We start from the raw sequence: 18,453 nt of genomic DNA, 5'->3' as shown, positions 1-18,453 counted from the left end.
CCTTTGATATGGTCCCTCACCACATTCTTCTCTCTAAATTGGAGAGGTATGGATTTGAAGGATGGACTGTTAGGTGGATAAAGAATTGGTTGGCTGGTCGCAGCCAAAGGGTTGTGGTCAACAGTTCTGTCTGGGTGGAGGCTGGTCACAAGTAGTGTCTCTCAGGGGTCAGTCTCAGGACTGGTGCTCTTCAACATCTTTATCAATGACATAGATGATGGAACAAGTGCACCTGCAGCAAGTTTGCAGGTGACACCAACCTGAGTGGTGCAGTCGATACAATAGAGGGAAGGGATGCCATCCAGAGGGAACTGGACAGGCTGGAGAAGTGGGCCCATGAGAATCAAATGAGGTTCAACAAGGCTAAATGCAAGGTGTTGCGCTTGGGCTGGGGCAGTCCCAGGTATGTATATAGACTGGGCAAAGAAGAACTTGAGAGCAGCCCTGTGGAGAAGGACTTGGGGGTCCTGATGGACAAGAAGCTGGACATGAGCCAGCAGTGCACACTTGCAGCCCAGAAGGCTAACTGTGTCCTGGGCTGCATTAAAAAAGGGGCGGCCAGCAGGGAGAGGGAGGTGATTGTCCCCCTCTACTCTGCTCTTGTGAGACCCCACCCAGAGTGCTGCGTGCCGGCCTGGAGCCCACACCACAAGAAGGACGTGGAGCTCTTGGAACAGGCCAGAGGAGGGCCACTAAGATGATCAGAGGGCTGGAGCACCTCTCCTATGAAGAAAGGTAGAGGAAACTGGGGTTGATAGCTTGGAGAAGAGAAGGCTCCGAGACTCCATTGCGGCCTTCCAGTACTTGAAGGGAGCGTATAAACAGGAGGGGGAATGCCTGTTTGTGTGTGTTGACAGTGATAGTTTAAAACCATTTCCCCTTGTCCTAAGACAGGGGAGATTTAGGTTAGAAATTAGGAGAAAGTTTTTCACTCGGAGGGAGGTGAGGCACTGGAACAGGCTGCCCAAAGAGGTTGTAGATGCCCCATCCCTGAAGGCATTCAAGGCCAGGCTGGATGCAGCTCTGGGCAGCCTGCTCTAGTGACTGGCAACCCTGCCCAGAGCGGGGATGTTGAAACTAGACAATCTTTAAGGTCCTTTTCAACACAGGCCATTCTATGATTCTACGAATTCAGAAAACAAATTTACACAAGGTGGTTCAAGTTTTGTTTTGGCTTAAAAACAAACAAAACACCACACCGCATACTTGCGGGTTAAGGTTTGCAGTTCAAACCAAAAAGTGCTTTCTAAATAAACAGTAACAAGCATAAGCAAGCAATATGGAAGAGTTACTCACTTCATAGCCAAGCACTACAAGTTACATTATCATAATCCATGACTCACTGGAGAAATATGGATAAAAGGAAAAGTTGCTGTTGAAATAAGCAAAGGAAACAAAAGAAATAGTTGCATAAAAACTTACTTGGCTATTTAAACGCTTTTGTGCCTGAGGGTATAAATGAATCTACCAAGCTCTTATAGTTTCTGTAGGAATCACATATTTCCTGCTATTACTGATAATGACTTTTAAATGGCACACTTAAGTAGGACTGTTATTTTATTTGCAGCCTTTTCAGCACAGGAGCAGCGACTAAGCACATGGCAAGCGGTAACACTGGGGGAGGAACATGATGACAGCTTGTCAGCAGAAACATATGTCAGCCCAGTGAAGAGCTAACTGGCGGTGGCACCAGGACCTCGGCTTGCCGCGAACAGTTACTCCTCAGCTGGCAGGCTCTGCCTGCTCCCCGCAGCTCTCCAGCAGGTAGGCAGGCAGACCAATCTTTGCCTCAGCCCTGCGGCTGCCAGGTGCTCCTGCTGCATAAGGGGACCCGTCCCCTCTGTCCCTTTGACCACGTTCTCAGTGCTATGCAAGCTTTGCAGTGCTGCAGACCTGTTAGTGACTCCAGCTAACACCCATCTGACCCTCCTCCACTTCGTTTCTTGTGCTGTCATCATCTACGGGAGGTCTCTGCAATAGGCCAAATGCAGTAAATGGCCAACATAAGCAAGTGACCAGACTGTGGTCACTTTCCCGTACTGCAATACAGCTCGACTCCCTCAGAGACTTCTCTCCTATTCTCAGAGGGCAGATCGCCTCTGGGAGCCTATCACATTTTTCTGGTTGTCCAGAGGGACATTGTAGGATCCCCCTGAAAGGGATCAAGCAGCTTCCAATGCAAGTTTCTAGACACATCACACCCCATCCCAGTACAGTCTGTGAGCTTCTCCCCACCCTACAGGAACAAGGCCTTAGCACAGCTCTCCTGTTAAGACTTAAAAATTAAGTCTTGACTTACAGCAACTTCCTCTGAATTTCTCAAGTACAAGCCAAGCTCCAAATTTGGTAGCACGTGGACCTGACCCAAAGCTCAAGATTAAATCAGCTGAAGCTTTTTTTTTTTTTTCGGCTTCCAGTGGGTCAGTCACACTTTTATACAGGACTACATGGTTAAGTGATACTTTGCCTGTAGTAACATGAATATTTCTGACTCTTTCCTCATAATTTTTTATTAAGAAACTTTTGCCAAGCCTAACCCCAAATCACAAGTGTTTAAACAATATCACCATTTTTTTAAGAATAAAACTTATCCACTCTTTTCTCCATCTGTAGTTCCATACACCTTCACACAGACACTGCAAGGACAAGATGGCATGAGAGGCCAGAACATTTGCTGCACGGTAGCTGTCAGATACTCCCATGAACAGCCACCAGGGAGCCAAGAGGGAAGGACTGAGCAGGTATGACTACAGGATTGGAAAATAAGGAAGCAGAAGACAAGACTACAGAGACTCTTTACTAAAAAAATCTATATATATATGTGTGTGTGTGTGTATTTTTTTTCCTGTTCTGCCTCCAGAAGCACTTAACACAATCAAATGCTACAGAAGAATCAGGGCGGAGCAAATATTGAACATTTCTTTTTTTCTTTCAGCAGGGCTCACAGCAGTAAGGCTGAAATTGACATTTACAAGCATGATTGAAGATCCTTAGATCCCACAGCAACAAGTAGCATAGTAGACTTGCAAAATAGGGGGTCATCTTTTGAGGGTAGGATCTCACCCTGGATTAGGGGATGCGTGCCCTGCCACCCACACCACCCATAGCGGAGCACCAGCCCTCAGAGACGGGCCCTCAGCGAGCCGTGCATGCAGCCTCCTACCCGTTCCGTATGCACTGACTGAGCACGGGAGCTAGCAGGAAGGCTGCTGTGCCATCACCACTCAGCTACCTCCAACAGATTTTTCAAAAGGAAACATAGTGGTCTCTTAATTGACATTTATTTCCAAGTGCCATATTGCTGGGCCCAAAAACTCCAGGGGTTCTGTGAATCAAGGCTATGTAGCACAGAACAAGTGGTGCATTTTAAATGTAACTGCTTGAAACAACCATGCTATCACACCAATTGTAACAGCTTCACAGAGTGAAAAATTACAAGAGGAGGACCAAAAATTACAAAATACAGTCTTTAGGCTGGATTACGTCCATTTCGGCCCCTTAATATTTCTACAACATATGTTTCAAGTGAAAAGTCAGAAAAAAAAAAAACTCAAACCACTATTTGGAGCAGTTCTCATGATAAAATGCTAGTAGATAGTCCATTCAATAAACTACTAGAAAATAAAAATAGCAGCTGGCAAAAGTCATGCTAGGGTTTTAAGTGAGCCTGAAAACATATACGCAGTTAAAGAAAAAAAAAAAGAAAGATGTTTCTTTTAGCATTGTGTTTACTGCCACCAAACTACAGTACCCAAGCAATGCAATATATAAAGCACAGTACACTTCAAAATAAGGCATTTTATCCTCGGCTCCACACACCCCAACATGATGCAAAACTGCCTTTTTTAAACCCTCCTTTTTGCCTAGCTGTACGTTTTCATAGACCTCAATTTTGAAAACATACAGGAGGAAAAAAAAAGAAGTCTTTTTACACGGCTTTTTCCTTCAAACCCCCACCAAAGGGAAGAAGCAGCACCTGAAGACCAAATGGACGTAAGTGAAACTCCTGTGGGGATGCTAAGGAGGATTAAGCTATGCCAATTCACAAATAACAAAAGACACCCAGGTTATGCATCCCACGTTGTATTATTCTCAGCAATACCACAATTTTAGCAATTGCCTCAATTTCCTTAAGCAGCACTGTAAAGGCAATCCCTAAGAAAAGGCAAAGAAAAACAAGTTTGGTGAATTGTTATGCTCATCTCTATGCTAATTCAGGTCTGTTGAATAATTGCCTAAAGTGACTAGGAAAATTAAACTAATAGTCAAATGTTAAATGTCACAGCATTGAAGAGGCTTTCAGGGTGAACTGAGGCGTAGCTGCATTACTTGAGCGTTCCCTAGGCTTCCAGCCATGGATAGGCTCTGTGACAAGAGGGGGACTCGATCGTTCTTGTGCACGCCGAGACTGATAGGCTGCACATTTGCTACCCTAAGCCAACGACCTGTCATGTTTTTGACAAAACACTGTACTCTAGTGAACTTTTGCCCATTACAATATTATAATACCAAAACACACCTCCATCCCAAAAGCTACCCACCTCTAAGGTGAGACCAACCCTCACTGAGCATGTGCTCTGAATTTCTCAGAGCCTATACCTTTAAACAAAAACGAGAAAACTTTTTACCAATCATTCTGTGATAACCAAGATATGCTTGACTGGAGTCACTCAAGCTCCACCTAAAAGATAGAAAGTAATATAAATTGGCTCAAGAGAGAGGGGATGTCAGAGAAGATACCATCCTGACTCCTGGCATCAGTCGATAGGCTGAGCCTCTCTTCCGCCCCCACTGGGATGCCTTTGGGTGAGATTTGAACACTTGGTTATACTAGGTGTCTCTGTGGAAACCTAGAAATCTCTAGAGTCTTTGTGCCATTTAATGCATTAATAGTCAGGATGAGTACCTGTGTATTTCATGCATGCTAGCTTGCTTTTGCAGACAGTGAATTTATCACCAGCAATCTAAAGAACCTGTGTACCTGTTGCTGTAATAAATTGCACTTAATTGCTTTGTTCCTAGCCATGACAGTTCTCATTGAATGCAACTAGAGCGTTACGTTGTTGGAGAATCCGTGACCGTTATAGTTCAGTACCCGGAATCTGACCAGACCCATAACAGTTAATCATCTACGCCCCTTAACGCGACAAGGTCTCTATTTTCACTTCAGAGCTAGACCCTGGGCTTCAGGGCCTGATCTATCACCAACATCTAACACTAACACTGAGCCAGTGAAGGAAGGTCTTTAATGCCCTCAAAGAGTATTGAATCAAGCCTTCGATCAGCTTTGGTTAACAACAAGTACTAGTATCAAAATTGTACACTGATTTGAACCACTCCTACTCCTAACTATACTTTTACACATGAAAACTGTTGGAAACAGATGAAGTCTTCTCTTTGTAAAACAGAAGCCAGCAAACTAGCCAAAAAATGCTTTTCTACCCCCTGTAAAAAAAATCTGGAGAAGTGAGGGTGTGAAGGGAAAGGAAAGGAGGGCTTTCGCCCAGGAATCAGCTCTGGAAATAAGCGGCTCTCCTGCCCCAGCTGAGCCCATGTGTACGTGGAAGGAGTTATATGGGCCAAACAACAATATTGGGAACCAAGGAGATCAAATCAGCAAGGAGTGTTTAAAAAGAAACCTTTGATTCTATTGAATCAGTAAACTTTTAATACCAGCTCCAACCACATAGCTCACTGGGACAGCTAAAGGTGTCAACAAACACCAGCTAACAAGAAGTACTCAACAAACAAAACCCTCCTTTATTCTCTTTCTTCCATTTAGACAACTACAAATAATCAACGAGTAAAATAAAACAAGAAAATAAATCTGTCAGCTAGTGATGCAGTTAGTTTAAGAATACGATTTTCATCAGAAATGTTTTACCTCATCTTATTGCTAGTACTAAGCCAAAATCAATGACACAAGGGCAGGGCAGACAGGATCTCTGCTTGCTTTCTCATGCTCTAGGTCTAAACCTTCAAGTATCAGTGCATGTTAACTGCTCAGATGACAGATAAAGCTGCGTTTGACTAGAGCAAACCCAGCAGCCTATTTCCATCACCGGGTCCCATTTCAATTTACTGAATGGCTGTTTCTCTCCTTTGCATCAGGAAGAGAGAAACAGGACGACGTTGTATGGGCTCATGACCAGTGGCCCATTTTGTGCAAGATTCAGAAGTCTGGCATCACTGTGAGTCGCAAGGAAAATGGAGAATTTTGAAATTCTTCGCAAAGTACAACTAAGAACACTTTGCTTTTTTATGTTACCATACACAGCACAACAAACATTCAGAACAAGAAGACTTTTCTAAGCTATTAACAGCATTTCTTCTACCAGTTCTTCTTTCACTTACTTCATTAGCTGAAAAAACAGAACTGAAACATTTTGTGTGTGGCTTGAAGTCCACTGGAGTCAACAGATACCCTTCACAGACACTTCAGTAGAATCCTGCCCACATTCAACGCAATACAACTTGAACACTTCTGAATGCCATCCGGTATAGCAAATTAGTAAATCATTAAAGCTAATGTTCCAAAAGAAAACTGAAACAACATGTGGACCCCAAACTTTGTTACTTCTGTTTTCTTTCCTACAGTAATTCTAACGGGTTTGCCATTAGAGAATGTATTCTGTAGCAATTCCATGACAATTCAAAGAAAAAACAGTAACTCACATCAGTGTTTCTACTTTCTCACTCCTGAACACTATATAATGCACTCAGTAATTATTGTTTTATCTTCTGGGAAGGGGGGAGAAACACAACAAATAAAATCCCACACATTTCATACAGTCCATTTTATTTGGCAAAGACAGTAGAAATGGCTGAGGATGGTGGGACAGCAGACACATACTTGGGGAGGGGATTATTATACACATTGATGTGAGGCTGTAAGACAGAATCTGCACTACTCTGGAGATATGCAAATAAGTGAAGAGTGGAACAAGAAGAATTTTTGTACTAGTTTCTGCTAAAAAAATATGATCATCCATTTCTCCAGAAATGTTAATAAGGCTTACAGGAGAGAAAAAATTATATGCAGAGAAATGCAGCAAGAACTGTATTTATTAGAATTTTTCCTGGGGCACATAACCCACATAAGCCCTGAAAACCCTTCCACCTCCCCTATCTGAACTTTGGGGAAATGATGCCCAAGCTCCTCTGTGAAAAGGAAAAAGACTGAACAGCTTATGAAGCTTCCCCTTTTTACTAGTGATACACTACGATGACTTCTATTTGCATAAAGATAAAAACAACACAATCAGTTGGATGTAAATCAGAAAGATACCCCATCTTGTTCTTTTCCCTAACGTCCACAGAAAGATTTCTTTTTGTACAGGGTTTTAAATGATTTCTTCTTTTAATCAAGGGAAAAGAAAATAGCCTCTAAATAGAAGGGGACTCTAAGAATACTTAAAATACATTGAAAAAGGGTCCAAATAGCTCAGAAAATGCAAGCTGAAAGAACACATCATCTCATCTCCTACAGCTCAATAATCCCACTGACCCAAACAGTTGTGGTTCTAGCTGTATTTGGACCCCTGCGGCAGTGGGACACATGAAGCACATGAATATAGACAATACATGTTTGTGGCCACCTCCCCAGAAAGCTTCTGAATAAGTCAACCAACTTCAACCAAGCGTAGCAGAGCAGTAGAGTTTCAATGCCATCAAGTTCCTATGAGTTTCATAAAAACAGGAGTCATAGAGATGAGGACAACCCCAGTAAGGTCCTTCTCTGAGGAAAAATCTATGTTATGATCTAAGCTCTATTTCACATCAGCTAATCAACACGGAATTTCAACTGTGAAACTTTAATCTACAAACTAAATTTCTTTGGGTCCACTGCTTGCTGGAACCACAAGTACTAAAGATATGACTACATACTAATATCACAAATAATACTCCTACTAACACATATATTCATTATGTAAATCCCACCGCAAAAACTGCATGTAGTGTTTATGCAATAAACACAGACGGCATTCCTCTTCAGATCTCAGCACTGAGCTTTTTGCACAAGTCTCAAGATTTGACTGTCAGCATATGTTAAATGTTGTCTTGTACTCTAGCTGACAGCAGGCCCTCTTCTTATCCCCACCCACAGAGGGGGGTACAAGATCCATATGGTGCACAAGGAAAACAACAAGGATGTTTATAGACCTAAAAATAAGGAAAAGCTTTTGGCAGTATAGGTGAAACTAGTACAGACATCTGGAAGTAAGAAAGCCAACCGTAAGACCGAGGGGCTGGAAGCAACTTTCACTCCTACCTGGTTCAGTGCAATTTCTGACATAGAGCTGCCCCCCATCCTCTGGGACCTCAGTTGTGTTGTCCTCATTTGCTTGCAGTAGCTGTCTCCCACTCCATTTGTCATTGATTTCCACAGAATAGCTCAAAGCATCATAACCTAAAACAAACAAACAAAAAAACCCAGCAGATACATGAAACTGCACAGGAAAGGTGACTTGTAATTCTGTTCCCAGATGTTTAGAGCACCCAAAATATTTGCATTTCAGACTCAGTGCCCCTTGCATTAAAAACAGAGGCATTTCAAACCCCACTGGAAAGGTATGCTGCTGCTAGCTCTACATTCCAGCTAGTCCCAAAAACACGAGGAGTGTAGGGTGTTTACGTGGCAAGGTTTTGGTAAGGGGGCCATAGGGGTGGCTTCTGCAAGAAGAATCCAGAAGCTGCCCCATATTAGATAAGGGCCCTGCCGCTGGCCAGAGGCAGGCCAATAAGCAATATTGTTTGCGCCTCTGTGAGAGCGTATTTAAGACAGTGAAAAAACTGCTGCGGTACAGCAGCTAGGAGAGGGAGAGGAGTGAGAAACAGCCTTGCAGGTGCCAAGGTCAGTGAAGAAGGAGGGGGAGAGGTGCTCCAAGCACTGGAGCAGAAGTCCCCTGCAGCCTGTGGTGAGGCCCATGGTGAAGCAGGCTGTCCCCTGCAGCCCATGGAGTACCACAGTGGAGCAGGGTTCCACGCTGCAGCCCTTGGAGGAAACCACAGCGGAGCAGGTGGACCTGCACAGAAGGAGGCTGCAGCCTGTGGAGGAGCCCCACCAGAGCAGATTCTGGGCTGGAGCTATAGCCCGTGGAGAGGAGACCACGCAGGAGCAAGCAGTCTGGGGGAGCTGCCACCTGTGGGGGACCCAGGTTGGAGCAGTTTGCTCCTGATGGATGGACCCCGTGGTACAGACCCATATCTGGAGCAGTTCCTGAAGAACTGCTGCCTGTGAGAAGCCCACACAGGATCAGTTCGGGAAGGACTGCATCCCGTGGGAGGGACCCCACGTTGGAGCAGGAAAAGAGAGTGACTGAGAAGGAGCAGCAGAGACGAAGTGCTATAGACTGACCATAACCCCCATTCCCCGTTCCCCTGCACCACTCGGGGGGAGGAGGTGGAAGAGGGTGGATGGGGGGAAGGCATCTTTGGTTTCTTTCCTTTGTTTCTCACTTCTCTAGCTTGTTAGTAATAGGCAATAAATCTTACAATCTCCCTACTCTGAGTCTGTTTTGCCCATTACAATAATTGTTGAGTGATCTCCCCATCCTTATCTCAACCCTTGAGCCCTTTGTGTTGTATTTTCTCCCCCTTCCCCTTTGAGAAGGGGGAGTGAGAGAGCGGCCATGGTGGAACTCGGCTGTCCGTCTGAGTAAAACCACAAGGAGTCAGGTCCATTCCTTCACAACTTCACTTATTGAAAATGTTCATAGTAAAAGTGCATCTAAAATCTCACAAGGAGTTTTAAGTGCAAAATCAGTTTAAAATTGAAGTATCATCCACTGTTGCCTGGAAAAAAAAGAAAAAAAAAATCCATGAACACCTACACAGTTCATTAGCTCTGTAGGCATCTCACTGCTCTTCAGTACCACAGTACCAGCAAAAGTCTACTGAATTTTGCACATGGTGAGAAAACACTTCAGCCACTTCTGTTTAGGATTGAGATCAAGCTGGCTGCTGAATGAGGCCTAAGAGAGGCAGGCTTTGACACAGAAGACAGGTAGGCTTCTCTGTGATCAATAACATGCTCAGCAGGTGCTAGGAAAGCTCTGCCTGCACAGAGCATGTGGATTCTTGTACCTGCAGAGGCACAGCTCAGCTACTTGCACCATGCCAGGGAACAGGAGAGGGAGACTGCAAGGGAGAGGGTACTGAGGTGCAGGAGCAATCACCGTTTAAAATTATGCCTTGTAATAAAGGTTGGAACAGCTATTTTGACCAAACTGGTCAACAGGGACCCATTTCAATATCTTCTGTCCAATGCAATGTCTTATTTCCATGTCAGTGGAAAGGCTCCTGAACCTGCTCCCCATGGGCCAGCCAGCAGCTTTTCAATGCATTATGAAGCATTCATTCATAAACATGAAGTGTACAGCTTCCTTCAGGTTCTGCTCACAGAGCAGAAAACAACTGAAAAAATGTCTTTACGAGAATATGGCCATATCTACCCTCAGAACAGTTATTAAGCCCAAATGCAAAGTTATTCCCAACACAGCCTCACTTCAGCCACTCAGATCACAGGGTATGGGGCCAGAGCATGCCTCTGAGCCACTTCAGAAGCCTTCCCTACTTCAAATTGTCACGTAATACCTACAGATATCAGGGAGGCACTTTATGGAAAAAGGGATAAACCTCAGCCCAGCTGGTGTTAGGCATTTTAGACCAGGGGGTCTGAGTTTACTCTCTACCATGCCCTCGTATGTAAAGTCCTTCAAACACAAAGCATGTGTACATTAATGACTTCACATTTTCCAAACATCTGCCATCTTGCTTTTGTTTGCCAGTTTCCTTGCTAGTGAGACCCAGACTGGATTGCAAAACCACTGCATGCCATCAAACATGTTTTCAGCACTACACACAATTGCTGCTGAGAATGCTAAAAACCAATCCCAAAAGTCTATTCCTAGGCCATCAGCCAGTGAAACAAGAATCACTACCTCGAAGGCAAGTAGCAGAGTAGTAAAATGGGGAGACTGGAGCAACACATCTTCAACTCCAGCAAAAGATGAATGAAGCTGGCATTGGGACTTTGCTGCAGAGAAGCCAGAAAGAACTGAAGAGCAGATGTTGAGAAGCAAGTGTATGCAATTACAGCTGGGCAAGAGACAGACTGAAAGGTTGACTGACTGGGTACCAAAGCCAATTTGTGTGCAATAAACCTGAAGACGCATCACGCCACGCCGCCGGCTCCCATCTGCAGTACAGTGTATCAAACTGCAGTTGTTCTAGGGCAGCTTCATGACCCGAACTCATTGACTGGTTGCAGCTGAACACTTCACTCTGCATTCTCCTGCCAGGCTTACAAGGTATGGGATGATTTCTGAAAACAGTATGTAACAAGTAACCCCACAAATGTAACATACAATTACTTTGCCCCATTACTTCTGACCCTTTCCTTGCTTTATTCCCATCTTCAGCTTTGCAAGGTGCCATAAAACAAAGCTGTATTTTAGCAACGTCAACAAAAACAAAGGGCTGTTTTCCATGGCATTCTTAGTACAACGCTGGTCAGCTTTGGACATGTCATGTCTACCTGTTTAACTGAAGGGACATACTCATGTATCGGTTCCGTGTTTCCTATATAGCTCTCAATTCAAATGAGGAAAAAAATATATTTTTTTAAAGAAGCCAAGGCACCCACTTCAAGCAGGCACCTATATCGACCATCTTGCAGCAGAGACCTTGAGCCTGACAACAAACAACATGTGAAAGATCTCTACCCACCCATCCATCCTTCTGCCAAGCAGAACTGGGGCTCTCTCACAAGGACTTTGCTACTCAAGTTACCCTTCAAGTGCCTATCACTGATGACGTCCATGGCCCTTCTCCTGAACATGCTCAGGCTGTAGCAAAGTCTGGCTCTCCTGCCAACTGGCAAGAATGTGCAGTTGTTTGTCCAAAATATAGGGCATCTTGAAGTGAGCCAGAAACAGCAGGCTTGACTCTACAGAGGCTGCAGTCTGCACCCTGTAGCTGGAGACTTAAAGCCACCACTAAAACTTCACCCTTCCCAGTTCTGTTCAGTCTGAAGGATGCTCTGAAGAAAGACCACAGAGCACTGGAAGTGAGACTCAAGATGACATGCCTCAGAGGATGCCTAAGGATAACAGAAAATGTTCCTTGTGGGTCCCAACCCCTTCTCTACTTTTCTAACTCATCCCATTGAGATGAAGGTGGCCAACCTGAGACTTTCCTGTCTTGCCCACATCAAAGCCTGGTCATGGAAGCTCCCAAGTCACAAGGGGAAAATCACACATTGCACAGGCAGCCTTAAGTACCTTGTGTCCTAAGCAAAATAAATAAACAAATAACACACTATTCTCCGCTTGCTATGCTTTACAAACTTTAGAGAATGTTCTTTACTATTTGTTTAGTCTGTGAGCATGGGTGAGAGCTTAAGCTGTGAGTTAAACATAGACAAACATCACTGATAGAAGTGGACTGCATTTCTCAAAATGAGCGCACCCAATAATGCAACATCAGGCATCTTCCTTAATAATAAACATGCTCTGGTAATCTGAGCTAAGCAACTTCAGTTCCACATGCTAGCTGTTTTCAAAGGCTTCTCTCCCAGCAGTCAGAGTTTCACTGCACATTGCTACAGGGATGAAAGGTACGAGGAGAACCCACAAGGACTGCAGCAACCCAGAGGTTCCTGCAGAAACCTCTCCTGCTTCCTCCCAGCCCTAAACAGCTTTCAGCCTCCAACTGAAAGCTTTTCCAAAAGAGGGAGAGAGGGGAGGGAAAAAAAAAAATAGCCATCTGAGATTGATTGGGGGGCAGAGGGAGGATTAGTTTAGCAGTACCTGTTTATAACGGCTTCATTCAGTATTCACACAAATCGCAACTAGCAGCAGAATCTGTCTGCAGCCGAACTCGAGGGGACGACCGCAGCTCGCACCAGCAAAAGCTTTCCTCCCACCACACCAGGTTTATGCAGGCCAGCTGTCCCATGGCAGGACTCACTCCCCACTGACCCCAAAAGCCCATAAACCAGGGACCTCACCCAATCTCATCTCCATGACAGTTTCAAAAAGGCAGCACAACAATCACAAACAGTCTTTGAGAGCAAATCTTTTGCAACACGTGCTTTTGGCTCCCCATTTCTGACTGCATCTTGCAATCCTTTATTCATCTGCCCTAATGCAAAACTTATGCTGACATGAAGCTTCCCATCAGCTGCCAGAAGTTGTGGGGCCCGAGCCCCTACTTTGCTGAACAAGAGCCCAATCCATTGATTGCAATATATGCTAAATCATAGCCAGCAAAACGTAGAACAAAAATCCTATCTTCTGCAGAAGGACAGTGAAAACAGCAAAGAGTAAGCAAAAATTCTTCTTTTCAAGGACAAATAACAAAGGTTAGAAAAAGGAAGCCAATAGTTTTCTTTCTGAAGACACAGTTATTCATAATTGGATGACTTTTAATGGGAGACATGTCAAAGCCATTTGTTTCAATTTCTCAGGCTAGTTAAGAACTATTAAACATCTTGCGTTAGCTATATTGTCATTTTGTTCAGGCCTGTATCTATGTTAGACATTTTTCTTATTAATGTGTTAGTTGCTGGATTTATAATAAAATAATACTGGGACATCTTTAAAAACTTTGCTACAGTAGAGACATTTTTTTCCCCCAACCTTCTGTCCCATGGCATATTCCAAAGTGGGAGAATTTTTTTTTTGAACAATGATCATTGCCACAAGGTATTTTCCACAACTCCAACGATCCGGCACCAGTTTTGAATTAATGCCTCTGAAGCCAGGTTCTAGAGAGCTTTATTTTTGCTTACTCCCAGAGATATTTCCATGGAGAACTGGCACCCGGATCACTGTTCCCTGTTTTTGTGCCTGTACTACCTTTCATAATACATGTAAGACAATGCAGACGGTGCACTTCCACTGGTCTTGCCTCTTCCAATAACACAGCGAGCACAGTAGCGTTTGCTTGCTGCAAACCCTTGTAGCTGCCAGGTTGGGGTGACAGTCCTATGGGAACAGGCTCTCCAGCAAGACCGCTGATCTGCTGTACTTATGATCATAAAAATGAAATAGAGAAAGAAGAACTGATCAAGTCGACCAAAGCTTCTAAAAATGCTCAGCATCTGACCCTAAGCTCCACGTGGGAACTCCAGAGCTCCTTAAGCTGTTCCAGATGGCTCTGCCTGCCGTTCACTGCTTCCAGTGCTGCAGAAATGCAACAAGGCACATCCTCATTGGCATTTTTCAGCACAAAGAGCACTATGTTATAATGAGGCACAGCACGCCGGTGCTCCTCCATTAGGCGCTGATCTCAGAGGCGTCTTGGCTCTCAGCATCGAGCCACGGGACCTCATCAGGCCAGAAGCGCAGCTGGACCTTGGCAGGGGCAATGTGATGCGGCGCGGGCTGCGGGTCCCTGCGGCAGTAAAGGTTCCCAGCTCGCCTACAACCACGTGGCTCCCCAGCAAAGTACATTTTCACACAGGTTTCACCAATGCTCCCACAGAGTGCATTGTCCTTTTACTCCCATAAAAATGAGCACAGTTGTCCCCCTCACTAGGGGCGTTAATTACTTCTGGTCCAGTATCACTGAGGAGCTCTAGATGGAAGGAGGTGCCGACGCCACTCTGCTGGGCACTGCATGCAAGCAGCACCCGTCCCAAACACAGCACTGCCCTAGTGCGAGACCAGCACATATTGCAAGTTCACACCTATCGCGAGGCCCAGTAACTAACACATACATACAGTCCCTGCTCTAAGTGCCTGCCACCACAAGAGGGGAGCTATTAGCAGCTTTCTTTTCAGGCTGTTGGTTTCAAACACTCCTCACCCCAATGCCATCATCAGATCAGAAGGCCACTGCATGGACCTGGCCACGAAACAGTGCTCATTTCACCCAATCCACAAAAAATATCTGTTACCCATAACTAGAGGGAAAAGAGAAGAAAAAAGTTCAGAGGAAGATGAGGGGATAAATCGGGTCTTGAAAAGCTCTCCTGAATCACGCTCATGTACAGACACGATTCTACTTGAGTGTATCATAGCACTTCTTATTCAGCGTGGGGCTGAGTCAGCAGACAAGACAGCCTTAGGTTAATGGGAGGATTAGAAAGCACTCAGGCACGATGTTCAGCTGAGATAACTCCTTGAGCTTCAGCGTATAAACTGATCTACAGCAGCGGAGGATTTGTGCTGCGGCTCAGCACCAACGCCGGGGCGCAAAAGCACAGTGGCAATGAAAGGCGCTGGTAGGCAGCGAGGAGCTGACAGAGCAGTGGCTGGCCAGCCAAACTGACGAAGGGACAGATCTGTCACGGTGGCCTTTTAGAAGCACAATGCATTACTGCCAACGCCTTAGCAGCACTGGCAGGTATCCTCGTCTCTCACTGACAATAAACTACTTTCTATGCAAACTTCTAGGTCCTGCTAGCTGAAGCCAAAAACAGCACAGCTTTTCTGGAATATGTTTGCCGTCCCTCCTCTCTCATCTGTCCCCTTTATCTATTGTTTGGATGGTGGCAGTTTCAGTTTTTTGAAGGTTTGTTGGTTTTTGTTTTTGTTTTTTTTTTTGAACCAGCTGAATTATCTCCCTTCCCCTGAAGTTCCCCTACAGCGAATACAACAGGGAAATATTTCTGGGGAAGAAAAGACCTGGAAGATCCAGCTGCCTGCTGGCCCCGGCAGGTGAGCACCCGGCCAGCCCACATCCCCACGTCTCGTCTCCCCGGCGCAACAGATCTACTGCAGATTTTCACAGGGTAATCTGAGCTCAGGATTGCATAAGCGTTTCAGAAATGGATTATCTTTCTTTCCAGTCTGATCTGGGAGATCTGGGAGAAGTTCCTTTCAAAACTATCAGCAGCAAAGACCATAAATAGAGCATCCTCAGGGAAAAAGCAAAAATGAAAAAACTACACCTGGCTTTGAAGAGCAGCCTGTTCCCTCTATCTGATTTCAAGGCTGTATTTCTGTATCAGTCTAGGTGGAAAGGGTAGGGGAGGCGCTTTGGCCAGGCCACCGTCATTATTAATACTTGCATAGAGCGAGCAGAGCAGAGAGGCCAGAGAGAAGTTATAGGCACACGATAAATACGCCAGGACCCTGCACGGAAGGCCTAGCCAGATGGCATGCCACAAGGCAAGGAAGGTGCAGAGCAGAGAAGCAGCTTGCCCTGGAAGATCACGCTGCCAGCCACGCAGCACAAAGGGAGGTGGCCGCTCATAGGCCAGCATGCCGGGAAGAGCTCCCGGGGGCCTGCAGAATACACCCGTTTGGATGGTGAAATCCTCCATTAAGGCACGGGCAGCTGCTGAGGAAGACCACGACACCACCACAGCCATCACTGAGTGCCCGGAGCAGCAGCTGTGGCCCCCCCAGGCAATGTGGGCAGGAACGCGCTGTGACTGTCCCCCTTGCATGGGACAGGGCTACCCACTGCGACCAGATTTCCCCACGGACGCTGCTCCGTGGGAGAGATGGTTTTGTTTCACCTAGAGCAGGGAGCAGCATGCAGATGTCCCCCTGCCAGGCAAAGCATCAGTCACTGCTCTGCAAAGTTGCTCTCCGGCCTTTTCCGCCCTCATTGCTCCTTTAGGCAGGGCTGGAGAGCTCCAGGGGAGACAGTGACCCCCGCCCCAAACAACTTCACTTTTCTGCTGTCAGACAAGGCAACAACACCCATGCTCCTGAACACAGCCAAAAAGGGGCAGAACCAGGGTCAAAACTCTCAAGCCCTGCAGCACCATGTCTGTACATAATCACTAGTGGAAAAAAAGAGTACCCACAAAACTCCCAGATGCACTTATATCCCAAATGCCTCTTGCTCTCTATTGCAAAGGTAAACACAACTGAAGTTAGAGATCCAGCCTGGCGTCAGGGCTGCTAGGGGGAACCAGCGGTCTGGCTTTTCCCCTACCAGCAGCTGCCCCAGTGAGGGTCTTCGTCCAAACCAATCCTCCTCTCCTCCAGCAAGAAGACTCCTTCACAGATACCAGATGGGCTGACTCTCCGTGCCCAAAGACCCGTCTCAGTCCCAACACACAGCATGGTATCAGCAAAGCATTGCATTTGCACCCTCAGAGGAGCAGAACCCACCTGGGAAAACCACAGGCGCTGGCCCTGGCACCACACAGCCTCTGCTCTCAAGCCTGCCTGGATGGGCTCCAGGCAGAGGCTCGGCAGCTGGTACCAGCAGAGCATGTTGGAGCCTATGTGCCCCCCAAAGCAGCTTCTGGCCCTCCCAGCCGCTGTGGAGCCCACAAGCAGCAGCTGGGAAGCGGCACACTCAACGCAGCTCAGCTGCAGGCCATGAGGCTGAGCATGCTCTGAAGGCTAGGTGACAACTCCACAGCTACCACAGCAGTGTGAAGAATGGCAAAAAATGTAACTTCAGACTTATTTTAACTCAGGAAAGTTATCTATTGTCTGAAAACGACATTTCCACATGCACTCTGCTCAAGTCTCCCTCTATTCCCATCTTGGAGGCAAAGAAAACTTCAAGGTTTTCTGCAGAGGCAGGCAGATGGAGAAGGCCCATGCAGAGAACAACACCTGGCACAGGTGTCCTGCTGGGGGACACTTTGAAAACATGGGGGAACTCCTCTGCGGCACCTGCCCTGCCCATCAGCAAGGTCAGTACCAGGCTGCTGGAGAGTGAAGCTTGCCCATCCTTTAATTTAAAAGTGTTTCATCCTGTGGTTTACCTCAGACCAACCTCTTCCACACCTTCACGTCCAATCTAGCTGGGAAGCGCAAGCAGCTCAGGCAGACGGCAATAGGACAAGGGGAAACAGTTTTAAACTAAACAAGGGGAGATTTAGCTTAGATGTTAAGAGGAAATTCTTCACTCAGAGGGTGGAGAGGCACTCGAACAGGTTGCCCAGAGGAGCTGTGGATACCCCATCTCTGGAGGTGTTCAAGGCCAGGCTGGATGGGGCTTTGAGCAGCCTGGTCTGGTGGGAGGTGTCCCTGCCCATGGCAGGGGGGTGGAACTGAGTGGTCTTCAACATTTTTTCCAACCCAAACCATTCTGTGATATACGATTACCTTCAGTGCTTTATACAGCAAAGCTCAGATGATGGACACGCATCTGCAAGAGATGAAATCTACTGTTCACTGCACCATTTAAAGAGAAATACCACCAAAACCTGCTCCTAAATGGAAAAACCAAAGGTAAAATGAACAATGGGGATGCAATAACTAAAGGCAATCATAGCATAGGCAGTAAGACTGAGGAAGGCATTGCCATAATCTGGAGCACAGACTGAAACCTAGATGCTGCACAATGCAAACCTGCAGTTTTACTGCATTCTCTCATGTTCGCTAATTAAATGGGTATAAAAGAGTCTCCTTCTTTTCCCTCCAGAGCGGTAGCACTCCTTGTCACTGCTGCGGAAGCTATGAGGACCTGAGCTTGCTCAGCTGGGGGAGACATCAGAGGGGTGCAGCACTCCTCCTCTGGGCAGTGTGC

General features: G+C 46.0%; 1 protein-coding gene across 8 annotated transcripts in view; it reads right to left on the bottom strand.

The window, feature by feature from the left end:
• The window catches only part of RIN2 (Ras and Rab interactor 2), a 284,987-nt gene that overhangs the window by 247,043 nt on the left and 19,491 nt on the right, over positions 1-18,453 (bottom strand). For all 8 annotated transcript variants that reach the window (XR_010830861.1, XM_066995455.1, XM_066995460.1 and 5 more), the window contains exon 2: positions 8,273-8,410. Coding sequence is in view for 7 of the 8 variants with exons in the window: in XM_066995455.1 (XP_066851556.1) it covers positions 8,273-8,410 (138 nt within the window). In the remaining variant the exon portion in view is untranslated. The remainder of the gene's footprint in view (positions 1-8,272; positions 8,411-18,453) is intronic.

This window comes from Anser cygnoides, chromosome 3 (genome assembly GCF_040182565.1).
Source record: "Anser cygnoides isolate HZ-2024a breed goose chromosome 3, Taihu_goose_T2T_genome, whole genome shotgun sequence".
NCBI classification, from domain to species: Eukaryota; Metazoa; Chordata; class Aves; order Anseriformes; family Anatidae; genus Anser; species Anser cygnoides.
Note: the sequence above shows the minus strand (reverse complement) of the source record. Positions and strands in the feature narration are given on the sequence as shown.